The sequence below is a fragment of the Python bivittatus genome, unplaced genomic scaffold (genome assembly GCF_059951505.1).
Source record: "Python bivittatus isolate LINGU-HERP-01145 unplaced genomic scaffold, Pbiv_v1 ctg000020_np1212, whole genome shotgun sequence".
Taxonomy (NCBI): Eukaryota; Metazoa; Chordata; class Lepidosauria; order Squamata; family Pythonidae; genus Python; species Python bivittatus.
Genome location: NW_028277030.1, coordinates 54,110,793 through 54,138,374, shown reverse-complemented (window position 1 = coordinate 54,138,374; position 27,582 = coordinate 54,110,793). Strand labels below are relative to the sequence as shown.

General features: G+C 45.0%; 1 protein-coding gene across 1 annotated transcript; it reads right to left on the bottom strand.

Annotated features, from left to right (window-relative positions):
• Nucleotides 1–9,155: 9,155 nt before the first annotated feature.
• POU3F2 (POU class 3 homeobox 2) lies at nt 9,156–26,691 on the bottom strand. The gene is made up of 2 exons (XM_007422506.3): nt 25,390–26,691; nt 9,156–9,407 (listed from the first exon to the last, which is right to left on the bottom strand). The coding sequence occupies exons 1-2, from the start codon at nt 26,689–26,691 to the stop codon at nt 9,333–9,335; spliced, it is 1,377 nt and encodes a 458-aa protein (XP_007422568.3). The 3' UTR covers nt 9,156–9,332.
• Between the last annotated feature and the right edge of the window lie 891 nt (nt 26,692–27,582).

Here is a 27,582-nt window from a genome sequence, read left to right as displayed (position 1 = left end):
TTCAGACTACAGAATTCAGCCACCTTCCTAGAGACTTTGTGGGGTAGATTGTTTATTAGGAAGAACACTATTGCCTGCTGGGACTGGTTGAAATAATTTGTGACATATTAATTCTGTCCTCCAATAGTGATAGAGAAGCCATTTCAAAAGTACATGCCTGACCATCTCAGTTTCAGTGTCTGAACATAACATAAGCATTCTGGATAGGGGACAGGACTGAATCTCCCAGTCAATACCACTTAGGGCAAAGGGTCTAAGCATGCCAGTGTGAGAGCCTTCCTATGTGAGGGTGCAAGTATATGGTAAAAATGTTTGGGAATAGTGAAAGATGGATATATGAGCATGTTATAGCAGAGGTATGAAGTGATAAATCTATCTCTCTGTATATCAAAGTCAAAAATTCTCTGCTTGATCTCACCCCAGGCTTTTTCTAAGCTCAGCATAGTTAGGTCCTGGGGAAAAAACTCACAATGAACCAGACCAGATGTTATTTGTTTCTTCCATAGGGTACTACATCAGTCTACCAACAGTTCTTTCTCAAATCCTATTATACATGCCTCATGGGGCGGGGGTGAGGAGCGTGTTCCTGGGAGAGATGAGCAAGAATGCTGGGAGTTTATACCAACAGTATATATTCTGCAGCATGAAGGTTATCCCAGCTGCTCATCTAAAGCAAGGAGGCACCCACCAGAGATATGGGAAGGTATTGGAGGGAGATAACCACTTTAGTGACAATGGCAAAGGTGTAATTTCATACTGCACGAGAAAAGGTAATAGTAAAACACTCTTCTTTTTTCCATGAAAGCAACTTGGATAGATTGATGATGTGCCTTTTCTGTTGCAGTGCATGCCCTCTGGAATAGCATCCTTCCAGAGATCCATAGGACTCCCACCCTCATGGGGTTGCAAAATCATTTTAAACTTGGCTTTACTGCCAGGCCTGGAGGTAGGGCACCTGTTGAGCTGCTATAGAGCGCCACGGAGTTGACCTTGGGGAAGCTAGGCAGAGGCAGCAACAATTACATAAACAAAAGCATAATTTAAGCCTAGGCAACAGTGAAGGCATGAGAAAGAAACTCAGAATGACCCCTCCCTAATTCACTATAGTATAGTGAATCAAACTGACTATATGTTGCTAGAAGGAGATGGAATTGCTCAGTTATAACAGCAAAGATGTCCAGGGGCTGACTGTGGAAGAGATCATGAACTGCTCATGTGCAAGTTCCAATTCAAGACAAAGTGGAAAAACAAAGCCAACCAAGTTTTCATGATATAATCTTGAATATATAGCCACCGTTTTCAAGGAGAACATCAGGAATTACTCTGAAATCTGGAGTCTTATTAAAAGGGAACCAGAGGAACTATGGAATGAAATCAAAGAAGTTCTTAAGGATAAATATGAAAAGAGACTGCCAAAGAGCAAGAAACAGGAGAAAACAAACTGGATGTCGGAACAGATGGTGGAAATTGTACCAAATTGAAAGAAGTGAAGAGAAACCAAAGCCAAGAAAGACAAAGATCTCAAAAAGAAGGAATTTAACAAAGAATTTCAGAGAGTTATTAGAAGAGACAAGAAGACATTGGAAATGGAAATGAACATGGAAAAATAAGGAAAGTCTTCCAAAAGATCACTGAACTCAGAAGGTGGTTCCAATTTTCAACTGGTATGCCAGAAGATGCCAATGGAGGAATATTAACTGATTCAAAGATGATTAAACAAAAGTGGAAGGAGTTTACTGAGATTCTATACAGTAGAAATGACCCATCCAAGATACTTTAGAAGATATTCCCTATTTACAAGAACCTAGTCAATGAAGTTAGATCAGTGCTTTGATCTTTGCCAAATCAAAAGGCTACAGGAAATGATAAACATCTACAGAAATATGGGAAACAACAGAAGAAGAATCAATAAAAGTTCTAACTAAACTACGTCAGCAAATCTGGAGAATGAAACAGTGGCCAACAGATTGAAAGAGGTCAGCTTATATACCAAAACCATGAAAGGAGACCTAACAGAGTGTGGAATGTCCTTAGAAAAATGGGAGTCCCAGAACATATCATCCCTATGTGAAATCTGTCTATGTGAAATCTATGTGAAATCATCCCATGGAGAGGTTGAATCCACAATCCAGATGAAACATGGTGGAATAGACTGGCTCCACATCTATTTACTTATTTATTTAAGTCAATTTGAATACCACCTGACTCCAACTGACTCTGGGCAATTCACAAATAGTAACATAAAAACCAGGACAACCCTAAACAAGATGGCATCCAGGCACAGGAGTGGCAAAGGAGTGAGATAAAGTTGTATACTCTTTCCTTATTTATTCAGTCTGTATGCTGAACATATATTGAGGCAAGCAGGTTAGGAAGAAAATGAGTTGTGGGATGATTTTCTGGATTGTTTTTTTCTGTAGCCCTTGGCCAGATCGGACCCATTTTCGAGCTTTTTTCTGTTGCTGGCTTCTTCTCCCACATCAAATTTGAACCTGTTCTGCCATGTTTTCAGAGAGTTATCCTATTGACAAACAGAGAAAGCCCCAATCACTTTTATATAGTTTCTCTCCAATATGATATATTCTATTGGTTGGAAAGAATATCTATCATCCCTTTCTCTCTCTCTGTCTCTCTGTCTCTCTGTCTCTATCTATCATCTATCACAGTCTTACATGGATGAGATAAAAGATGCAAGAGGGGCAGGATGATAGAAAAGGGGACTATGATCTGTAAGAAAAATACCAAATATCCATTTTAGATCTTGAATCCTGATTTTTTTTCCTGAACATCAGAGGCTCTCCAGTTCTTGAACAACAAATCTGAGACATCCCAGACAATACAGGCAATGGGAGGGATGTTTAGAGTTATAATTCAGCAACCTTTGAATAGCCCATATCTAATGGTGATGCATGGATTGGGGAATCAAAGTTAGCTTGATGCATGAATGTGCAGCTCTCATTTTATTTACTTGAATGAAAGCAGAGGATGAAACCATAATTTATTTCTAATTTGTTAATGACTCCATTCTTTAGGTTCTTCTGACAGAGTCCCATATGCACATACTGCGCTAGTCAAATTACAGTAAATAATTAGATGTATCCAACTAATCCAACCTTTGGTTTAATGGGACCTGCTAGCTGTCCCTATAAAGATATTTAATAATATGTATTTGAAGCACTTGTGAAGTTTATGTAGAGGTTTATCTTTAATTAAACTACTGCTTGGAATGGGAAGGACTGAAAAGGGAGTGCAAGATATTTTTTAAAAGTCAGGTCTCCACCAAGTTGTTTTCACATGAGTGAACTAAACATTGATTGTTTACAAGCATTGATTGTACATACTGCTGTTCTTTATGGTAAAATTTTCACTTTTGACCATATCCCAGGCAAAACCGTGGAGAATTTACATTTCACTGTCACCTGCTTTGAGCAGCATGTGGCTATGTGAGGTGAAAGTAATAGAAGACTGGTTTTAACTACAATTTACAGAGGGTTTTTTGGTGGCAAACTCTTGCACGGATTTAATTTGGTTTGTCTTTTGTTTCAACAAACAAGTCATTTGCAGTGTATGCTACACTGAACCCATATAGCCAAGGAATTTCTTTGGATCCATCCTCATGGTTTTCCTGATTCTTCAGTGCTGTAATTAACTTCTTAAATAAGAGGTGTAATTCTGAAGCTTGTATATTTGCATCATCTCAGAAACTCTTAACTCCTAATCCCAAATATGCATTGGTACCAGTTATGGGGTAAGGAATTCTGGACATGCTCTATAGCAGGGTTCCCCAAAGTGGCCAGCATCAACCCCCAAAGGTTAATGGGACTATCCAAGGGGTTGATGTTGTTGTTGTTGTTGTTGTTGCTATTTGTAGCACTATTGAAGTAGTATTTATTAAATTATTTTCATGTAATAAATGTTTGGGGGTGAATGAACAATCTGAAACAATCTGAAGGGGTCAATGAGCTGAAGAGTTTGGGGACCCTGCTCTATTGGATCATCAGCATTATGATGCTGTGACCCATGTTTAATGCTGTCATTTTCCAAAAATATCAATAGTTGCCTCAGCTGATGCACACACCCACTGCATATTTTAAAGAAGAATTTCTAATGCCTTCCTCCCAGGTTCTCATGTTCTATATTGTATTAAGGCAATCCAATATGATTTGCAAGTCTGCAATAGGATTTAAACTACTGTATCTCCTTCCTTTAATTATTCAAATGATTGCAAGGATAGTTTAAACTTTTGCTTTGCATTGTTTTCTTGGGTTTCAAAGGAAAGATTTTTAAAACAGGATCATAAAAGCTAACATGCTGCAGTTGTGTTGAGGTAGTTTGTATATGTGGGTATTTTTCCCTCATAACTTGTCCTCAGGCCAATATTTTCCCAACGATCATCTAGAACTTGGTATACCATGTCTGATATTTCCAACAAACAAACAAATAAAATAGGTGACAGCAAACCATGCTTCTTTGCAAGCTAGACTGTATCGTTTATATTTTACCAGGGCGATATAGGAACATTTAAAAAATTTTTCAGACAATATACTTTCACACACATAGCCAAATATACACCATTTTTGCTAAAATATGCATACATCCAAAATCTACTTCCTTACATTGTATATAGTCAACTATGTTTAAGCAAGGTCATTAGGTTACCCCCTCCTAAGAATGTAAGCTTATGAAATAAGTCTTGGAAATATATGTATTGGAAAGGTATAATAAAAATTATATTTACATGTAAATGGGGGGCAAAGGGAATGTACATGTATGATCTGTTTTTGTCAAAGACGTTGCCAAAAAGCTGCTGATGCACACAGAACTCAGAAGAATCATCTTAAAGATTTCAATCTATTTTTTTAACATCTAATTGATGCTGATTATTAAAGGCAAAGCCTACTTTGCTGATGCAATTCCATTAATTGCAGTGGGAAAGTCCACTGTGTACAGGATCATTGTCTCTGTGCCTCAGTAAGGAAAGGTAGCAGCAACTGATTTACATAGGTGTTCCTAGCATCATTAAATTTGATAGAAGGGAGGGGGAGCAGCACTCTCTCTAGTTCCTTGAAGGCATTAGCAAAACAGAAAAAGGAGGGAGGGCTGTGCTTGGAGGTGAAGGGTTGATAGTGCAAGAGGAGCCCATCTTTTATAAACCAAAAGGTATTTGGAAAACCAACCACCACCAGTGCCAAGTTCTGTCAATGAGTTCTTTTACTGAGTCTTTCTCACTGTCTAAGTTTCACTTCAGTTGACTTTTCTTAAATTCTACTTCTGTGAGTTTGTTTTGCTGTCTTTAATCTTGACTTGTGGAAATAAAAATGCATGTATAGCAATGGGCATGCAACAGAAATTTTGTGTGCTAAATTATCTAGAAAAAAAAAATCTGGACTCTTATTACTTCCAGTATGAGATTTTAAAAAACCAGCAGCCTTCCTACCTTTGGTGCAGGAAGCTTAAAAATTGATATTTGCTGTTATTAGCTCAAGAGCAAAATATTCTCTTGGAATGGAACTGAGGAATGAGCGCTTATACATATCATCCTTTCCCTGGCAGTCCATTTCCAGCCATTTTTAATCTAACTACAGGTAAACCTTGGTTAATGACTGCCCTGTTTAGCGACCGTTCAAAGTTACAATGGCACTGAAAAAGTAACTTTATGGCCAGTCCTTGCATGTACAACCATTGCAGTATCCCCACAGTCATGTAATTGTGATTCAGGCACTTCGCCACCGGTGGGCGTTTATGACCATTGCAGCATCCCATGGTCATGCGATCGCCATTTGCGCACTTCACAGCCGGCTTCCACAAGCAGAATCAATGAAGAAGCCAGCAGTAAATCACAAGTCGTGGCCATGTGACGTCTTGCTTAATGTCTGTGTCACTGAGCAATGGAATTGCTGATCCCAATTGTGGTTGTTAAGCAAGGACTACCTGTATAGCTCTATGGCCCACTTCTCCCCCATCTTGCCTGGATACTCAGGTGATTATCAACAGGGGCTTTATTATACACAAGCTTGCCAGTGCCATGCTTGCTTTTGCTTGGTGCAAGCGAGCCGAGTAATCTTGTGGGGAGAAGCTTTGGGTTAGTGGGGCTAAGGGGGGAAAGGAAGGCAGCTGGGATGGGTCCCAAGGCTAGCCTATACTTCCTCTCTTGTTATACCAAATTCTTCCTACCTCAAAAGGGGGGGGGGGAGGTCTTCTGCCCCATGGAAAGGCAGCTTTATAATATCTTAGGCCCTCCTACCTACCTGTTGTGCCAAAGGGGGCACCTCGAGCTTTTTCTCCTTTTTTCTTTTTTTAGGCTTTTTTTGAGCGCATTGTTTTTACAGCTGGAGATTGATTGATTGATTAATTGATTGATTGATTGATTTTGAAACCTGACACATGTTAACAGGCTTTATTCACTGGATTTATATCCTGCCTTTCCATTCTGGAAAGTATGCAAGGAGGCAGTGAACGTTAAAAAAAAAAAGGGATATAAAAAATAGAAAAAGCACATTATAAGTAGCACTAAAATAGACACTAATATTAATTAACCATTTAAAACCTGGCAAAAGAGAAGTGTTTTACACATTTTCTAAATGCCAAGAGAGTAATGCCAAAAACAACTCCTGTGGAACTAACTTATAAAAACTGGGGATATTTAACCTGTTTATTATCTTCTAGAGCAGTCTTTCTCAACCTTGATCATTTTAAGATGTGTGGACTTCAACTCCCAGAATTCCCTAGCCATCTTAAAATGGTCAAGGTTGAGAAACATTGTTCTAAGGTTTGATGGGAGGAGATGTTTTGCTGTATTACTTTTCACATGGTCAGTGGCGATCATAATATTCTAATTAGCACAATTAAATGTAACTTGGGCATTTCAGATTCCAGTTGCAGAATTCCAATCTGTATGTTTTAGACATGTTTAAGGGCAAGATTATTAATTCTGTGTGTCACACAATGTCAACCACCTTGGTTAATATTGAAGAAGACTAAGCAGGGTCCAACTTGACTAGTACTTGGATGGAAATCACCAGGAAATCCCAGGGCAGCCAAGTAACCGGGGTCTTTGAAAAAGCAACCTGAAGAAGGCCAAGGGCAACCATGTCATACTGTAGCCAAGAAAAGTGCACAAAGTCATCAGAGGGAGGGAGGAAGGGAGTCTTACCTTTATCTCTTGAGAGTCCATCTATAGCCCAGGAGCATCACAGAATAACATAACCAGAAAGGGATCCTATCATCTTTGCATTTTTTTCTACTATCATAATATATCATGGCTTCATGATTTGAAGGTTTTCTTTTATAGAGCTGAGCCTTTTAATGCAGACCCGTAAATCTTCTCCATCTATGTGAATGTATGGGTGATTGCAATACATATAATAAGAAATACACAACATTTGCCATTGAACTTTTTATTGACTTGGGGAAAAAGAAAAGGAAAAGAAAAGAATCATCCTTTCAGGTATTTCCTGAAAGAACAAGTTCTTGATAGCACATAGTGAATGCAGGGACATTGAAGACCAACCATATTTCCACCCCTTAGCTGGGAAAGATTTGGGCTGCATTGCTATTGTGCTTGAAAAGATGCTTCTTGTTGCTCCTCTTTCATCTTCAAGTATGCAGGGACCTGGAGTGTTCTAAAGCAATCGAAACATGAGTGATGAAATTGCCTACTGTGGTGTCACTTCTAAGCTGGGAAGGGAAGGCGCTACATGTATAGATAATATAGCACTAAGCCTCAGGTTCTAGGTGAATCAAGAGAAAAGACCCCTTTTGGCAGGAAATGTCCTAATGGGTAGGAGAAGAATGCTCACTTGTGAAAAGGTTCTTGTTCCAGCTGCTTGGCTTACATGTAGGGATTTTTGTATGACTGGTTTCAAATAGAAGGTATGGAAAGATCTTGGGCCAACTGTACTATAGACCAGAGAAAGGAAATTCTTTAGCAGGTTCTCCAACCTTGCTACAGAATTACCTACCCCATTCAGACTTGAGATGTAACAACTGTAGTAAGGCAAGAGCCAAAAGATTCTAACTACTCTATACCGAGGCCATAAACAAGCTTTTGTCCATGTGGCACCACTACATACAGGGGAGCTAACTTTTATATTGGTCATATATGTGAACAAACCCACCATGCATAATGTTATCTCCTTGTCGTCTGTGTCTTCTTTCTAGGGGAAGATCATTTGGGAAAATGGAGACTGACACCCATGTCTGCCTCTGTAGCTTCAAAAGATTCCCTTTCACATGTGCATGGTGGAACACTGATCCATACTAAAATAAGTGAATCAAAAGGTAACATGACAGGTTTTTTTTTTATTGGACAATTTTTGAAGTTCAAATTAGGGTCCCAAAAATCTTCACCTATTTTGTCTTTATACATTTCACATTTTCTGACACCTCCTGCAGGACAGATGATACTGTTTGGAAAACTTACACTAGTTCATCAAGAGCAGTTTCAGAGCATACCATACATTTCTATGGAGATGTGCCCCTTAAGGAATTGTCATCTATCCTCAGCTGCAGGTAGAACCACAGTTAGCTTCTAGTGAATTACCTCTCTGGATTGGTGACAAATGGACACCTGCCTCTTGTCACAGCAACCAGGCAATAAATTATAATTTTGCACACATAAAGCTCCAAATGACCTGTGTGGTCATAAACAAACAAACAAACAAACCAAAAAAAAAAACAAAACCCAAAACTTGAAGAATGAAAAGAACTGCATCTTTCGAGCAATTACTCTTGAATACCCCACTGAATTTAGCGAGGTGGGAGTCAAAATGGTTTGAAGCATGATGATAAGCTTTTCTTGTCTAGGTGTCACCCAAAATGTGATTGTTCAAGTAAACATATTGTAATGTAATATATTTCATGATTTAGGCATTTGCTGGTAGGTAGCGCTGTTCTCTGCCAAAGATTTCTTAAGGTGTTGGTTTTGCACATTTAAAATTGTTCCAATTTGTGAGGCAAAGTTCTTAGTGGAGGAGCTTTAGAAAAGAAAAGGCAAAAAGAAGAGCAATCCTGCAAATGATTAGCTTTCTTCTGACTGTGTCTTAAGCAGGAACAATAGACTCCATGAAGAAAACTGTATTATCACCACCAGCAGCAGTAGCAATAATCAAAGGCAGGGATAGATTAAAAAACATGACGTGGTGAGCAAGGAAAGCACGTCATCTGAAGCCCCCCCAAACATAATAATAATAACAATATTAATAATAATAATAAATAAAAATAAAAATGCCCATTAGAGCCCATGGAATAGCTAGGGAACATGTTGAATTTAGATGCCTTGCGAAGGAAAGGCCGCGATCTTCTAGCCGACTATCAAGCCAGTGGTTCCGTAATTAAAGGCAGCTTTGAAGCAACGTTGTCAGGGGGTGGTTTGAAGAGAGGGGAAGAGCATCTCCCCAGTCTTGTTCCTGTAATAAGAAGGAAGAAACACATGCTGCCTCTGAACCTTCATATGCTGCCAAAGAAGTTCCAACAAAGAGTAGACTTGGGAAAGGGCTTCAAAAAAGAAAAGAAGGGGCAAAAAGCAAAATGGTATTCCCCCACCAAGAGAACAACATACCACAGACAGACTTGCCAGCTGGCTAGGAATGCAACCATCCACATGAAGTAGCTCTCTGAAGGCTGTGATCCTACATTTAAAGCCCATGAAATCAGAGCTGCTGCAATTACCTCTAGGCTTTGCTAGGTATCTGTGGTGTGTGCCATTCTGAGCCTGTTGATATGGAGAGGTGGCACAGAAATCAAAATAATAGCAATAATAATAATAACAATAATAATTTCTCTAGTTGCAGAATTTGAACTTCTATATCTTAGACGGCAGAGACTGAAGTCTATATAGCATCTGCAATGTATGTGGGAGATCACAGAACAATATAAGCATAAATAAAATAAAATAAAAATAAATAAAATAAAATAAAATATACTGTTTTCCTAATGGCCATAATATATTATGATCCCATAGTTTCTGGGTATGCATAAAATGTGTGTACGTAGTCATTTAAATATGTATGAGGGCATTGATAAATAGCATTTATACAATAATATTTATATACTAGATGCCCAAAGCATTCATGGACATCACGAAACCTGAAAAACAAAAACCTTGAATTGCAAGTAAAGGCTTTCCTGAAATATCAGGTCATGCAGTTGCTGGCACAGAATACTTCTTCTTTTATAGTTTAGAAGCATATGAATAACTTCCCAGGGCTGCATGTTGGGATATTTTGCAAATCACCTAAAGGAACTAGTTAAAGTCAGAAAAAGTATGCTTCCATGAAAAGACTGTCAAAGATATACAAATCTTAGATGGACTGAAGTCTGTGCTTAAATCTATTGCTGTTTTATCTCCCTGGGAATGGCAAACCTTGTAAAGATGTATGGGTTTTTTTCCCTACAGAAGAGGGACTCATATCACCTTAAAAATTTAGTTCTCCCTTCCCAGAAGTTTGTGTTTGAATATATTCATATGTGTATGAACAAAGAATAATGTATAGGAAAACTACTTTGCAGCATTTGTTAGTATGTTCATCATACTTATACTTAATAGATATTATAACTGCCAGGTCTAAGTCCTAAGTTTTTTGGATACCTGCTTATCTGTCCACCTGTAAACTTTATTCTTAGCATGGCTCTTTGTCATAACACAAAGAAATTATCAGTGCTATACTACTTGAAAATGAGAGGATTGGTTCAATTTCTAGTAAAGTTTGTTTTCAAAAACTTGAAATTGTTTCAGATGTAAATCTGTATCTATATCTATCTGTAGCCTTTGTTGAAGGGATCTGGGAGATGTAATTTCTAATATTATGTTACTACTATTCCTTTTTGAATTGCACTGAACATTATGAAAGCTATCCCATTTCAGGGATCATGGAATTGGAAAAAAAACACACACATCATGGAATTAGAAAAAACACAAACATCACCAACAGAACAAAGAGGACATCAACAAAATGCCCAGAAGAATTTTAAAAAATTAAAAATAAATTGGGCAATATTTCATCCCTAGCATATAGGGGTTTGCCACTTGAACATTCTTGTTTAACCTGAAACACAGACATCCACTATTTCTATTAACCTGCCTAAAGCATTCAGATTATTGTTGCTATATGCCAAAGGACCATGAACATGTTATATACTGTAAATTGTACCCAGAAAGATAGAGACACACTTCTACTGATGGATGAGGATCAGACAGGATTCAAAGGTGTAAAAAGGGAGGAAAAACTATAGCAAACATCCCCACATGGCTTATTGTTTAGAGACATGAATTAATTGTTTCAAGCACATCAGTCCATTGATCCCCAGTTTTTATATGCAGCTATCATTACAGAACGAGCCGGTTCAACTAGAATAACAGAAGTTATAAATGTTCATGAAAACATCTAGAGGCTGACAGGGAAGGGAAGACCTACAGAGCATGCCAAGGCTCCAGTATGTTTATGGTGCATCAGAAATAACTCAGCATCAGCACTTGGTCCTCTGGACGGCAGATACACCCATCTTATTCAGCAAAGATCTGTGCACTTGTACAATACCATGCAGAACAATTTTTCTCATTCCTGGTGTGGTACCTGAGAACAAATTGCCTGATCAAGATAACAGTGAGATAAGGAGAATCCTACAGCAGCCTCCTTCATGCTAATTTAATCTCCTCTGCAAATAGGCAAGATTTAAAGGTATCATATGCCTGTCCATTTAATCCCAGGAAAAAAGCCCCGTGCTACAAATGTACCTTCCGTTACCTGTGCTGCACACACTATAAGCATGGCTCTCACAACTGAACTGCCTCTGTAGGCCATCAACACATTTAGCCCTTGTGAGTACACTTTGGTGTAAACAGATTGGCATAGGAAATATAGAAACTAATCACAAAATTGCTCGAGGAGTGGATCATAAAATACTTAAATTTACATAAGTCAATAGGACTTTTATGAATGCATCCTGGACATGAGCAGGAGTGCAGTGACAACTTTGGCTTCTTATACAACGTGAGCATCACACCCTGTAATTTTAACGTGAGATTTCCAGAGTCGCTAATCCTTACCCATCACTGTAGGCATTGTTAATGTACTGAGGAGTGCTCTTGCAAAGGGATAAATGTTGTGGAGGCAGGATTGTGAGGTTATCTCCTTGTCATTGATGCACAGAGTCATAAAACCGACAGCTCTGTTATGTGCTCCTGTGCATGTTCTCTCTAAGGCAAGGCTTCCCACGTTCAGTGAGACTCAGTCCCAGGAAAAAGTGAACACCAGGCTGGAACCTTAAGACAGCTGGTAAAAATGTCCGGACATATGCTGCCAAAGCCACCATAATTTAATTTGTGTCGGGGCATTGTTCTGGGAATTATTTAGTAAAAGAAATGATAGAAGTGCTTTAGAAAAGAAGTTGAGTTGCCTTTTCCCTCCTACTGTAGGGAGTCCCTATCTCTCTTTCTTCCCAAAATGCACAAGCCACACACAGCACAATCCTCTGCTGCACAAGATGTAGCACTAGCTGCTAGCTGAGATGGCTTTCAAGGCAGATCCAACATGCCTGGAAGACAAAACTCTCACAGCTAGACACGACAACGAAAGGAACAAACGCAGACATGTCCAGAGACAGGAGGCCCCTGAGGATTAATCTCAAGCCTCTAGCAACTTCCCTGTTGCAGTTGTGAAATTCTAATTCTGAAGTCACTCCTTTTTCAGTAACTAGAGTCACTCCACTACCCAAAGCTCATCTTCAGCTGGACTGCTGTGTAATCACTGACATAATCCTTCAGATCTTCCTTCCAAGGACAGTGACACCTGAGACAGTAGAAGAACATTTAACCTTCTCTTTTTCATGCTGCTCAGGCACAAATACAAACACTTGGTTAACATGGAGTCTGTTCAGAACAGAACAAACAGGCATTCTGCTCCAGCCCAGGAATCAGCAATTTGGTGCTCTCTAAATGTTTTGAAGTATAGCTTTTTGTCATGGGTCAGGTGGGCAAAGTCTGATGGGAGCGAAAACATCTGGAAGCCATCAGGTTGCTTTCCTCTATTAGAGCTCATACACACGATTTGAGTTACAGATGTCAGGCAATGCAAAAAGAAAAGAGCTCCCCGACCTGAAGTGGGGTGGTGAAGCTCTGTTTCCTGCCCCCCCCCCACTTTGTTGCTGTGGCAGGACCCTCTAAAAAGGGACATGGGAGGCATAAAATGGTTTTAATTGTGGGCTAAGAAAACTACAGGTTCAGCCTGGTGCACAGAGACAGAACTACCTTTCTGTTCCCCCGATCTATGGAGGCTATTTCCCCTCAGAACCCAACTTTCTTCCAGCTGTGAACCAAAGCCAGAAATAGGCAGAGAATCTGGAGAGAAGGAGACGCTCTTCTCCCGCTCCCCCTTCTTTGCCTTTTAGCCTTTCTGCCCCACCAAACTGGCGTCAGGCATCCGCGAACTCGTCTTCCAAGGCGAGTATGGAAGCCAAAGCGCCCTCTTTTATTTTCGCAACGGACAAGGGGCGCTAGGAGGGTCGCCTTGCTTTGCTTTGCTTTGCTTTGCTCTGGCCCCCTCCTCCCCTCCGAGGGCTCCGTCGCTCGGTTTCTTCGAGCAACTTCGCCTCAGGCCCGCTGTGGGGCGCCCAAGTTCTATTCTGGCTTTTTTTCGCGGCGCGGAAGAAGAGCTTTCCTAGAGCAGCTGCTGCATTGACGAGAGGGGGATCAAAAGGAGGGGGAGGGGGAGGGGGAGGGGGAGGGAGGCTTTATTCTCTAATACCCACGCTGGGGAGACTTTGTTACAAAACAGATTCATGCGAGAAGGGCAGCCGGGCTGTGTAGTACAATGAACTCTCGGGGGAAGGATAAATCCTGTGGCACAGAGAATCTTTATGGCAGAGGGGCATTTGGCTGGCTCTAAACCTCGCGCGCGCGGACTCTCCCCCCCTTCTCCCTCCCCCCTCGTCCTTTTCAGACGTCAGCTCAAGTCCTGCTTGAGGAATGTTTGATCTCTCCCGGCTGGGAGACCGGCATCTCCAGCCGAGGCCTGGTCCCAGTGCCCGTCCTCTGGCTTGCCTGCTGTGACTTCTGCCAAGCAGCTCAGCCTTGTTGTTGTTGTGTTTTCCCCAGGACACCTTCGGATCCCTCCCAAACAACTTGGCCTTTTCCCTCCCCTGACTCGGATCCATGAAAAGTCAGGAGGCGGGAGGAGAGGGAAAAGGCAGGCGTGCGCCCTGCCAAAACGCGGGGGATCCGCGGAGAACTGCGGGATGCCTCCAAAGCAGGTCCACCCGGACGGGTCGGAGCTCCTGTGCCCCAGCTCGCCCGTGTGTATCGCGCGTGTGTATCTCTGGGGAACACGCAGGCACAGACCCACCTGCCCCTCGCCTTCGGACCCGAGCAGTGAGGGAGGCGACGAGCGCGCCCCTTTCAAGGCACTTCAGCGGCTGGGAGAGCAGCAAAGCGACCCCTGGAAAACGCTCTGCCTTTGCCCCAGCCGCTGACGAGTCCAGGCAGCGGGAAAAGGGTCTGACCCGGGAGCGCGGCTAGAGGGAGGCCACCGGCTCCTCGGGGGAGGACCGACGGCAGCATTCACGAAAGAGAAGGCTTGGGACTGGCGACTTGGTTTCCTTCCTTCAGGAGCTGGCCAAGGCTGGGGAAGGGACTCTACGGTTTAGCAGCTGGACTTGCTTCCAGAAAGAGGAAGGAAAGAAGGAAGGGAGGGAGGGATAGCTAGCATTTGTAAACAGGAGCAATTGCTACGGTGGGGGGGGGGGTGAGCAAAGGAATAATAACTCTCCTCTTCAGACAACGTCGATACTATTCTTGATTTCAAAGAGGGAAGAATAAAACTTCTCTCTTCTTTTTGGGGGGAGGAAGGGAAGGCAGAAAGGGCTATCCCAAAAGGAACAAGGTATTAATTTTAATGCCCTAACAAAGTAACCTGTTTGATGAACGGACAGCATTAAAAATAGTCGGCAGAGAGGCCCCCGGGAAACAGGGAGGCTTCCTTCTAAGTAAGCAGGCAGAACAGAGGACTGCGCTGTTAAAATCACTTCGCTCATCCTAACCTTGACCACTGCAGACAGGAAGAAATAGCTTTGGAGGGGAGAAAAGAAAAGTTAAATCTTATTCGTTTGAATGTTAGTTTCACTTTTAGATTTTAAACATTAAACAAGAATTTCATTGGTGGAGTGCGGGGGACCCTCAGAAGCGTCCGCAGAACCCCTCCAAACCTTTCTTTCACAACCCAAGTGTGAATTGTCCGCTTTTAATCAAGAGTGATAGTTGCCGGTACTATTATGCCTTTTGAAGGGAGGGGGCAACGTGACAACTTGCAGGGAGCGAATTATATCCTCCCCCTCCGAAAAAGGACTAGCGCGGAGCCAAGTCTTCTCAGATCAAACAGAAGCTATTGCAAGGCCCTAATTAGAGTAATTAGAATAATAAGTCTGCCTATATGTGGTAAGACAATGTGTACAAACAACTTTATTTAATGTATACTGCTAATCAGTGGTGCGCGCGTGCTTGAATGCTTTAGCGTAATAAAACTCACCCCTCGTCCGCCCAAACAATCAAATACAAATTAGTGTAATGATTGTGCCTGCTTGAACGTCTTCGCAATCCACAGGCAGAGGGAAATAAATAGCGCCCTCCTTCTTGGCACGTCTCGCCGACTGACCGCGGAGCCCGAGCCTTCCCGGAGTTGGCGCTGAGCGCCTGGAGGCTTGAAGGAGAGGAACAGGGCAGTCAAGTCGCCCCAAACTTTACTCCGGGGTGGCTCGGAGTCCGGGCTGGGCTTTGGGGAGTGGCTGGACTGCACCGGGGCAGACACCATCTCTCGGCAGCACCTCCCGATGAAAATTGGGAACTTGGCTTGGTTGGCGGAGCCGAAGCTCCGGCTGGGACGGCCAGCTGGCAGGCCTGTCCTGGGAATGGAAAGGGCCCGCTGTGCTTTTAAGATGGTCCAGCTTAACCATCAGGAAGGCTTCAGAGAATTCAAGGTGGTTTCAGGTCTTTTCAGATCCTCAGGGCTGCAGCAAAGTCTTTAAAAATGGGCGGGGGGAGAAGGAGTGGAGAGGACAATTGCAGGGTCACGTCCACGGTGGGTGGGTGGGTGGGTGGGTGGTGGGGGGGGAGGTTCAAGAATTGAGATGCTCTGCCTCCAAACGCTTTTCTTTCTGTTATTTTTTTCTCTTGCCAATCCCGTAAAAGTTTGGTGAGGGAGGGGAAGAAATTCACCCTCTGAAGTTTAGGGAGCGAGGTATACAAGTTCTCCTCCCCGCCTGCTCTGATTCATCTCCTAACTTGTCGCTTGACTGTTTACATCCCCAACTAGTATAAATGCTGAAGCTAGAATAGCCTCTCCTCCCCCTGCATGGAAGCAAAGGGCTGCAGACACTCGAAGAGTTTTCTTTGTAGAACTCAAGGGGATTCACTTTTAAATACAGTACTGAGGCTTTCTTTGGCTGGGGGGGGGGCGGCGGGAGGGGGGAGCAAGGGCTAGTAGCATGGGGGGAAGACTTGTGATTCCACCCATAAGAGATTATTATTATTATTATTATTATTATTATTATTATTATTACTACTACTACTACTACTACTACTACTACTTTATTATTTATTACTGAATCAGGAGGAAATCAGCAGTCCCCCCCTTCAAATTTTGCTAACTGTGAGTCTGCAGGAAGAAAAGGACCACTTCAAAAACTCTTCCTACCTCGGAAAAACAAAGGATAGTCTTTTTTTTTTTTTATCACTTTTAAGATGGTTTGTCTCTCCATGCTGCCTTAACTTTTCGCGTTGAGCAAACAAAACACAAAGAAAAAGCCACACTCAGCTGCAAGGCAGCAGATGGCCTCTCGCCTGGGATACCCAAGAAGGTATCCTTCAGCACCCTTTGCAAATCAGTGGAGCTTTTTGAATGTGACACCAAGATGGGCAGGACCTAAACATCACCATTCTGAAAAATGATCCTTTTGTCTGGGACACTACAAGGACAGACCAATAAGCAAAACGACCAAATATGTATATTCTTCCTGCATTCCAAGCGACCTGCAAGGCATTCAAGATTTGCTGATTGAGAAAGCTACGAATAAAAAGCCAATAATGTTCAATAGTTACATCAATGTTTACCCAAACCTCAAGAATTTCAGTGGCAAGTGTGTTTAAAAAGAACGTGTTGGGAATCTTTTCATTTCAACTCTGGTTGCAATCCAGACATGATTTACTTTACAGTAATGGGACTCTTCCTAACAAAATAAAGCCCTTTAAAGCCCCAGTGATTTTAATGGCACTTTAATTTTTTTTAAAAATCAACATTATTTGCTGTATCTTGACACTCCTGGCTGTCAGGACTTAACAGGGCCAAGTTAGGTGATTATGAGGGTTTTAAAAACAAACCAATACCGTTAATTAAACAAAAGAAGTCACTCCTGCTTTTTCACAAATGTTACACAAGCGTTTGACCTAGCTGACGTCTGTTCACAACTCAGCACTGCAACCAATTCACAACTCCAACAACATTAATATAACTTTAGAAATGCCCTCGCTAGCTTCTTTCTGCTGAGAACCGGTGGCTCCGCTTAAATAAAAGTGGGCTAAATGCTGTCTATATGCCTGTACACGTGAGAGTGACAGGGAATCTTCTAAATTGCTAGAACCCCGCTGCAGTAAACCACACAACAGCCCTGCTTCCCTGGAAGCACATTTAATCCCAATTCCTAGAACTTCTCCCCCCATTATAACAAAACTTGGCTGCTGCTGTGTTGTAATATCACGGCGCGGTTAGGACTTTCTCCTGAGTCCAGCGAGACTAGTTCTGAGTGGGGTTCCGATCTGGCGGTCCAGCCACCTCAGCTCCTCGCCGCTCAGCCCTTCCCTCTTCTCCGCCTGTTGCCTAAAAGTTACTTCCCACTGTGTTCAGTGGGGCTTTCAGCATGGAAAGCCGGAGGGAGGACTGAAGTTGTAGGTAAAGGAGCGCAATCTAGGGACCGGCAGCAGATGAAAATGCATTGTTTGTAGCTACCCAGGAATGAAAGGGCGGTTTTCCCACCAGCACTTATTCATCTGCCCCTCAGGATCGTCCTGCCTTCCCTATCCTTGGAGGAATTTTCAGTGCCTAATACGGAACCCGGTTTCTCTCATTTCCGTTTTAAAATCCGCTTTCCTAACCGAGTTGTTTTTTTGCCCTCAGCTGATGCAGGAGACCCGCACAGTGCAATAACCAGGCTGGCTAGCGACAGCTTTGGCCTGGTGGCTGCCCCAACTGCAAAGCTACGCCCTTTGGTGATCTCATTTCTGCATCCTCCTCAGTGTCAGGATCTGCGTCTCTGGCTCAAACCTTTTCAGTTCAAAGGCGAAGGGTGAAACTAGAAATATGTATGAAAGGGGAACAAGTCCCAACAGTCGTCGTGGGTTTACTTCCATATAAAGATGTTTAGGATCCGTGTGGGAGAGTATGCTAGAGGGGCGATTCTACGGAGACGCTGATTCTAAACCCCACTGAAATTGAGCTACCCTCCATACTGTCTGTCAGGGTATATGGATGGGGACTCCGAGTTCAGCCTCGTTTGATGCAGCGGGACTCGCCCCTAGATAACTGATAGGCTGGCCACCTGAAAGACACGGGGCAAGTTAAACTGTAAAAGAGGCGACTTTCAGTCCTGGCTGTCTCTTTCCTTGTCTTCAAACCGAACCAGGAGGATAGTTGAGGGAGGCCCCAAACCTTAACACTGGCAAGTGATGCCAAGGTTCAGATAGATGAAAACGATACGAAGTAAAAACAAGGAAACAAAAAGCAGCGGAAAGTGCCTGAGTCATGTCCCTGCCCCAGATGGCCAAGGAGCTGTGCCTGCGCATTTTCTGACGGGGGAGGAAGTTGCGGTCCTCATGGAAGGAATGACACGCACACCAACGGGCACAATTGCTTTGTGGATCGAGACTGTGGCTACCTGGAAAGCTGCTCTTTTCTCACAAAGGCCTCATGCAAAGGCCATCGCCCAGTGCCGATAATAACAACAACAACAACAACAACAACAATAATAATAATAATAATAAAAATAAAAAATCCTCATGTACATACTCATTTATCACTTGGCCCAGAAATGTAAACATGAACCCCGACAACTTAGGGCAGGGAGAAACAGTTTTAAAAAGAGAAGAGAAGCGATTCTTATTTAAACTACTAAACACACACACACACACACACACACACACACACAGAGGTTAAAACCCTTTGCATATTGGTCATCCAAGCCTATTTTAGTTAGTTTTAGTTATTGCTCCTAATAACTTCTGATTCAGGAAAAAAAACCCTAATATTTGTTCAAGACTGGCTCAGCCACTAACTATTCTTCTTTGACAAAATAACTGATGATGATGATGATGATGATGATGATGATACAATATGCATCACTGTTCCTCTCGTCTTCTGCAACTTCTCCAAACCTCTTTTTTATTTAGATCACTCCTTCCTTTCTTCCTCAAGTCCCCCTTTAAGCTAGGGACACATTCCCAAATAAATAAGCGATCTTCTCATTGGCTTTCAGGTCCACCTTCCCACCCCCTGGCAGCCCCCGCAAAGAAGCAAGAGGCGAATGCAACTCTGGGAGCCAGCGCAACCGCCTACTTTGTTCTTCCAGCGAGCCCCGCATCCTGTTCAAAAGTGCATCCCACGAGTTGGTTTTTAACACCCTCCTTTCGCCCGGCTCACTTTGATTATTTACTGCCGTCGACCGAGAGACAGGTTTCCCACAAAATCTACAGCGCTGTCAAATACGTGAAACGGCGAGGAGGGATCGCAAAAGCAGAAAGAAAGCGCTTTTCGAGTTGACGGAAAAGGGGAACCCTCAGTTTCGCCTGGGCAAGTTTTCCCCTTTGTGGTTCTCTAGAGAGATCCCCAATAGACCGCTAAAGAGATAGACAGAAGCAGATGGACATAAAGCCCTTTCCTTAAGCGAGAGGAGTTCCCTGAGACTTCGGATTCTGACGCGCTGCCTTTGGAGAAAGAGAAAGAGAAGGTGGGGGTGGGGGGAGGCCTTTTCAGAAGAAGTTCCCCACTACCACCACCACCGCAGCACGCCCCTTCTCTGAAGGGCCTCGCCGCTGCTCTGTTTCCCCAACAGGCAGCAGACCGAGGACTCTCCTGCCACGACTTAGTGGGAACACATGCGTGCACACGGTGGCTCGCTCGCGGGTTGGGGTGTGTGTGTTTTAAGCAAACTCAGATACAGTATGCCGACCAGAGGCCAGGGGCACAGGATGGAATCCCACCTAGGTCAGCCGAGGCCTTGCACGGGATTCCGCGCTCTCGCTCTCTGTTTCTCCCTCCCCACCCCCCCACCCCCGTCCGGTCCGCATTTGGGAAGAAGCGCAGCATTCCCTCAGAGGCCGCTCCGGTGTCCTGCAGAGGGCAGAGGCTGCCCAGTTTTCAGTGTACAGTCGCCCACCCACCCTCACTCCCTCTCCACTACTTAAAAAAAAATGCAAACAACTCAGCGAGCTATTGACCAAAGGACATTCAATCTATATCCAGCTTAAACATTTTACCCATCAGCATATCTGCGGTCGCAGAACACTCCTTCTTGCTGTCACTTCGCTTCCAGACTATTGATAAGATCATTTAGCTGAATCTGTTTGGGACGCGTGTAATATTGACTAGGAGTTAGAAAAGATGATTAAATCTAATAAGCCTGGAAAGTACCGTTAAAGGGGGGGAGGGGGAGAGAAAGGGTCTGACAGTGGGAAGGAAGGAAGGACGGCCGGGAGCAGAAGAGTCTCTATGGGGCGTTAGCGAAAGGTGAAACCCAGACACACACAGGCACACCCACAGAATCGGGGTTGTTCCTCTCCCCGCCGCCGGCGCCGCCGCCGCCGCCGCCGCTTCTGCCCCAGCCTCTCTGCAGCGGGCCTTTGTGCTCACAAGGTTCCACCTCAGCCCTCAAAGGCGCAACCGGGCGCAACAGCGGTCGCAAGCAAAGCCGGGCCTGATGCCTCGCTTCTCCTAGGAAAGGAAAAAGCCCTGCCACTGAGCACTCAGATCCTCCAGACACTGATGTGCGTGTATACATGGGGGGTGGGGGGGGGGTGGGGGGGATGTTCCCACTGCTGGGAAAGGAAATCTCGCCGGAAAGTGCAGCTCCAAAGTGGCATCAAATTCAGGGATCAGGGCTCGTCGGCTCCTCGGAAGTCTGCATGTTTATTGCAGTCTCAAAATGGGGGCAGTAGAAAGGACTACAAGGAAGATCTGCTGTGCACCGCCACCCCTCAGGAAGACAGACAGAAAGACAATCTCTCTTGACAGAACTTTTGTTCTCCTGAGAGAATACAAACTTCTCCCACCTAACTGGATATGGGCGAGGAATCGCAGCTGAACTCATATATTTCTGTGACTGAAACAGTTTAAATTAAAAAGAGTATGTATGCACATAACCCCCCACCCCCACCGCCACACACAGAGGTTGCACTGTCCCTTTCATGAAAAAGAATACCAGTTGAACTGCTGTGATCTCTAATTCACTCCTCCTGAAGTTCAGCAGGATACCAATGGCACTACTCTAGATAAAGTCTTTCAACATGCATCTCTAAACACTTCAGCCTTCCACCTGAGGAGTGATTCAATAGCTGCAAACATCCTGTCCCAGATGACACAACCTATGAATAATCCCATGTCAAGAGACATTTTTCCCAGTGAGAATTATTGCTAGGTATATATGCTAGAACTGTGCAGTCTTCAAACAGATGTCAGAATTCCCCATTTCTCTGTCCTTGAGAAATGTTCAGGGCATGCAATCACGCATTGTGCCGGCTACCCGTGATACACAGGCCCGAGCTTTAAAATCAACTTAAATCTCCCACTAGATTTGTGGCCTATATTCTTGATGCATGATATCAACTAGCAGCATCACACCAGCAAAACGAGAAAAATCTGTCTTATCAATTAGGCATAGAGTTTATTCCAAAATGTCATGAAATAAAGAGGAAGGTCAGAGAATCCACTCCAACAGAAATACTAGTTTCTATTCCCCTTGAGAGAAAGAAAGAGATGCACACACGCACACACACATTATTCTGTCACTCAATATCCACCCCCCCCCCAGCAAAAAATAAAGGATATGCCAATAAGTCGAAGAAACTATAAAGGTCTTGTGTATTTCTGTTTTATGTAGATAATAAAATATTACTTTAACATAAATATATAAGGATCTCTGCGCTTTTATTTTTCCCCACGAGCACATCCAAATGTACCAAAAAACAAAGTATTTCTTTAAAGAGACTGAACCAAAAAAAAAAAAAAATACATCCCATATAGAATTTTTGTTTGTTTGTTTACCTACTCATTTAAAGCTACAGGAAAAAAAAAAAACAGTTTCCAGAACCTGTTTGCTTTAGAAGAAATAAATATACATTGAGGCAGGCCACTTAAAAATGATATGAAAATATTTCCCTGGGTAGCATTTAAAAAGAAAAAGAAAAAATAGACAAAGGAAACATTTCAACTATTTCTGCATTTCAAAGGACAAATATTAAACATATATACAGAGCGGTAAGGTTTGCTTGGTCACTTTTTTAAAAATTATTTTTAAGTAAATCTTGCCAAGAGTTAGGAGGTCTACCTCCTCCAAACTCCTTCTTTTGACCTTACCCAGGTATTAATAAGTGTTACTGTCCCCCTGCTGCCACTTCTTCATCCCTGACCTGAATAGCAATAGAGAAGGAGTTTGTATCCATCTTATAATCAACAGCAGCTACAATAGTCTCAAAAAGAAATTAGTATCCACATTGTCTAGATGGGGAAAAAAATCCCCACAATGTGAAAATAGAATAAAGACTTCCTAGAAAGCTACATTATGTCTTCTGAGGAAACTGGGAGAATAAAATCCAGTGTCAGACTGGGGCTTAGAGCTCCCTTGGAGACCAGAATATTATGAAATCCCACTGACCTAATCCAATGTTTTATCTGCAAATTTATCTGAGAGATTATTCAATTGGCCTCAGAATTCTCAATCATTTCATCAGGCAAACTTTTGTAAAAATTATTAGGAAAAAAAATACACAGACAGCCCCGTTTTGTGCTGAGTAGATGTTTCAGAATGAATTACGATCACAGTTTCAAGGGTTACCCCTAATATGGAATATAATACACAATTTCAAGGCCCTCCCCCAAAGCTCCCTCTCTAAAGCCTTCCGCCTTGTTTTGCTTTGTTTGGAGAAAGTTAACCATTTTCAACCAAGTCAATGTACCCATTAAAACCATGAACCACAAGGAGAAGGCAAAGGATGGATTGAAAAATGTCATTCAGGTTGTTTTTGTTTTCACTTCATTTGACTTCCTTCAAAAATAAACCCACATAGAGTTAAACTGGCCTTTTTCATGCCATCTACATTAAGCTGATATGCCAGGCAGCATTTGGGATGCATTTAAACCCTAGAGGGAAATTCTCCCACCTGCACAAGGCCTCAGCAACCTTAAGCGCAGACCGCCTCCTCAACCATGCCCTTGATTTTGAAAGCAATCTTCACAGACATTTTTGATTTGGAAATCAACCTCACTGATTTCAGTGAACGAAAGTCTGACTTCTTTATCATCCTGAACTCCTCATATTTCAATGGGGCAAATACTCTCCAAAGCAGCTCTTTTGAAAGAACCTATCTCTCCCTCTACTGAAGTCAAACCTCCTGAGATGAATGGATCTAGGCTTGTTCGCAAGGGCTGTAATTTTTCCATCACTGAACTCACAGCGTAGTTCATGAGGTGGAAGCCAGCCAGCCCCATTTATAGTGGGCATCCCTCCGGTTCTGATCTTCGATAAAGCAAATCAAAGGGAAAGGCTCTACCTTAGGATCACAGAATGCCTTCTCTGAGCTTTGTTACTTCGATCAGTGGGGTTTCCCTTCAAGGGTCCCCTTTCCCCACAGGTCAGAATGAAGGATTTTGCCTTCCGGGGCTCCCCCTTCTTCATTTCACATTTAAAAGCAGATGTCAGCATCAGTGTCCTAAGGTTCAGGTAGTGCTGGATATGCAAGGTATATAGGGAACTTTCTGAAGTTAAGCAGTCCTTGCATTCTCTCTCATTCTACCCCATTGTTAGAATCATCTCCCCAAAGTGCCACTTCCTGGTGGGAAAAGCTGCCAGAGTCTTTCTACAGTCACCCATTTTTTTGCTTTTGCTCTAATTAAATGTGGCTTGCCCAGATGTCTTGACTTTCCCCCAGATGACCTTCAGAGATGTTGGACTAGGACAGCATGGGCATGCTGGCAGGGAGTGATGGGGGCTGTAGTTCAACTTAGCTGGAGGGCATCAACTTGGGGAAGGGAGGCCTAACAGTAAGTATTCATTCTTCACCTTCCTTTCCCACTTCTCACATACCAACAATTTGTTGTCTCTGGAGCTGAATAATTTCAGAACCACATTTCTGGGAAGTGGCTGTTATTTATCCCCCCCCCCTTTCCTGGTCCTCTTTCTACTACTTTCTGCAAGACTAAAGAGCCCAGCTTCCCCTTTCTGTGGGCTAAAGGTGGTAGAAAGAGCAAACTAAACGTGACCTCCACCAAAGGTGGTCCTCAAACTTCAAGACATCCATACAAAGAGGAAAGGCCAGGTCCACAGGGATGGCTACCCTGGGCCAGGTAAAAAATGCAAATCATTTCCCAGCTGAGAATGAGAAGGAGATGAATAATGGGCAAACATCTATTTCCTTGCAGCACAAATTCATCAGCTTGGCCTTTTTAACCCCTCCTTCTTGCCTTCACATTTGCCCTCTCCCTCCCCAAACCAAGGCCAAAACTAATGTGTGTGGCAAAGCATCTTTCTTGTGTTGGAGGTGCACCTGGCCTAAATCTCCCAAGGACTCAGCCGCTAAGTCAAGCCTAACTTTCCCCTTCGCTCCTCTCACATTTGGAGTCTCTCGGCCTGTGCCTGGCTGCAAGGAAGAGAGAGAAAGAGAGAAAGAGAGAGAAAGAGAAGAGAGGGAGAGCGCGCGCATGCCAGCGAGCCTGCCTGCCAGCGGGTGGAAGGAAGGGGCAGGCAGCTCTCATCTCTCACACATCTCTCCATATACTCACTGCACTCCATTGCCAGGTTACTCGCCTGTAAAGGTCAAAACACACCCTCATTCATTACCCACTCCGCTACTGTTTCAAGCATAGTTCAGTGCAGTCTCCTTCCTTCCTTCCTTCCTTCCTTCCTTCCTTCCTTCCTTCCTTCCTTCCTTCCTTCCTTCCTTCCTTCCTTCCTTCCTTCCTTCCTTCCTGTTTTGTTTTTTGTTTGTTTTTGTCTGCTTTTTGCTTTGTTTTAAAGGGGAGGGAAACAATCAAAAGGGTTGGAGGAGTCGGGTCAGAGGGAAGAGGCCGGGGCTCGGCCCCCCCGACCCCCAGCCCACTCCTCCTCCGCCCCAGGCGGAGTTCACTGCACAGGAGTCTGTACCCCATGGTGCGGCGGCGGCGTGTCCCTGCTGGCCCCATACACGTCCTCGGCTCCCGGCAGAGCCCCTCCCGGGGGAGTCATGCGTTTCTCTTTCTGTCTCCTGTTACAAAACCACACGCGGACCACCTCCTTCTCGAGCTGGAGGCTGTCCGCCAGTGAGGTGATCTCCTGGGCGGAGGGCTTGGGGCACTTGAGGAAATGGCTCTCGAGGGCGCCCTTGACGCTCACCTCGATGGAGGTGCGCTTTTTCCGCTTGCGCCCCTGCGCCGCGATCTTGTCTATGCTGGTGGGGCTGCCGGACGAGGAGTCCGCCTCCTCCAGCCACTTGTTCAACAAAGGCTTCAACTTGCACATGTTCTTGAAGCTCAGCTGCAGCGCCTCGAACCTGCAGATGGTGGTCTGCGAGAAGACGTTGCCGTAGAGGGTGCCCAAGGCCAAGCCCACGTCCGCTTGGGTAAATCCCAGTTTGATCCGCCGCTGCTTGAACTGCTTGGCGAACTGCTCCAGGTCGTCCGAGGTCGGCGTGTCCTCGTCCGAGTGCGCCTCGTGGTGGTGGTGGTGCGGAGGCGGCGGCGGCTGCCCCCCGTGCGGGTGGTGGTGCGGGTGCTGGGGCTGCTGCTGCTGCGAGAGGTGGTCCGGGTGGTGAGGGGGCGGCGGCGGCTGCTGCGGAGGCGGCGGGGGCTCTTCGTGGGCATCCCGCAGGCCGTGATGGTGCATGCCTGGCTGGCCTGAGCCCAGCATTCCGTTGACCGTGAAGCCCGGCGGCTGAGAGTAGAGCAGCCCGCCCTGGCCGCCGCCGTTGGACGCAGCCATGCCGGGCGGCAGGTGAGCCGAGCCGCCGGTCCTCCAAGCCACGGCCGCAGCCACGGCAGCGTGGTGGCTCCCGGCGTGGTGAACCAAGTGCGGTGGTCTCCCTTGCTGCTGCTGCTGCTGCGGCTGCTGGTGATGCTGCTGCTGCTGGAGCTCGTCGCCCCGACCGCCGGCCTGCACCACCGAGGGCTTGATGTCCTGCTGGCCCAGCGGGCTGGGGGACCACGGAGAGTCCCCACCGTTGCCGCCGCCGCCGCCGCCGCCGCCGCCGCCACCCCCGCCGCCGCCGCCGCCGCCGTGGGACAGCGCCGTGATCCACTGGTGAGCGTGGCTGAGCGGATGCCCGTTACTCTGCAGCGCGTAGTCCGCCTGCACCAGTGCCTGGGCGTCTCTGTAGCCGGCGCCGGGCTGCATGCTCCCCGGCGGCTCGGTGTGCACCATGGGCGAGCTGGAGGTAAGCAGGCTGTAGTGGTTAGACGCTGTGGTCGCCATGACTCTCCGAGCCGGACTGAGGGCTCTGCTTAAAGGAGCCGCGCATTTGACAGCTACTTTTTCGCCTCGGGCTCCTCTCGCCGCTCGCTTCCCCCGCAAGTCCGCTTGGCAGAGCCCACTGCAAAGGCACGCGTCCCTGCTCCTCCCTCCCTCCGGCCCCCATTGGCTCCCTGCGCTTTGATTTACGTGGAGACCTCTAGCAACCGGCTCAGGGGGAGCCTCCCATTGGCCCCGGCCCTGGTGCTGACACCACGCCTCCTACACAGCGTCTCTCTCTCTCTCTCTCTCCCCCCCCCCCCCGTATCTCTTTGTAATCAAACTCCAAGGAGGGAGAGAAGGAAGGAGCGCGCGCATGGGGGGTGGGTGGGTGGGGGGGGGAGGAAAAGGCAAAGAAAGGAGGGGGGAACAGACGAACACGCACCGAGAAAGCAGAAGGAGCCGCTCAGTCGCTTCTGGCCACCTGCGCTGCGCCCGGTGGGTGGGGGAGCCAGATGAGACTCACCCCCTCTTTCAAAGTGAGGGCCGTTCAGATCTCAGCCTTCTCTCTGTTGAAGGGAACTGCAAGCAGAACGGAAAGTGCTCCGGAGGGCTGTAGGAGGGGCGCCCCTGTTGCTGCTGGCCAACTTGATTGAATTCTTCCCCCCGGCATCGTTTCTCCTTATGGTACCCCCTCCCCACCGGCAAGTCACGGAGGGCCAAGTGAGAGCGGGAGGGAGGGAAGAGAAGGGCCTTATCCATTTAATGGAAAGCACCATCCGCAGGCTGGATTAGAATCCCTTGCCTGCCGGCGCCTCCCCCCTTTGGGATTCCAGATGATTGGCGTCTTTGCGTCTTACCAGCCACCTTTCTGGTTTGCAAGGAAGGCTCACTTTGAGCGAGAGTTTCTCTTGC

Bases quoted from the DNA above. Each gene is read 5' to 3' on its own strand.
- POU3F2 (XM_007422506.3), bottom strand. From the start codon at position 26,691: ATGGCGACCACAGCGTCTAACCACTACAGCCTGCTTACCTCCAGCTCG. The intron at 9,408-25,389 runs GTACAGACTCCT...TTCTTATTACAG, and splicing joins CGCCGCCGCCGCACCATGGG to GAACAAGACTGGGGAGATGC.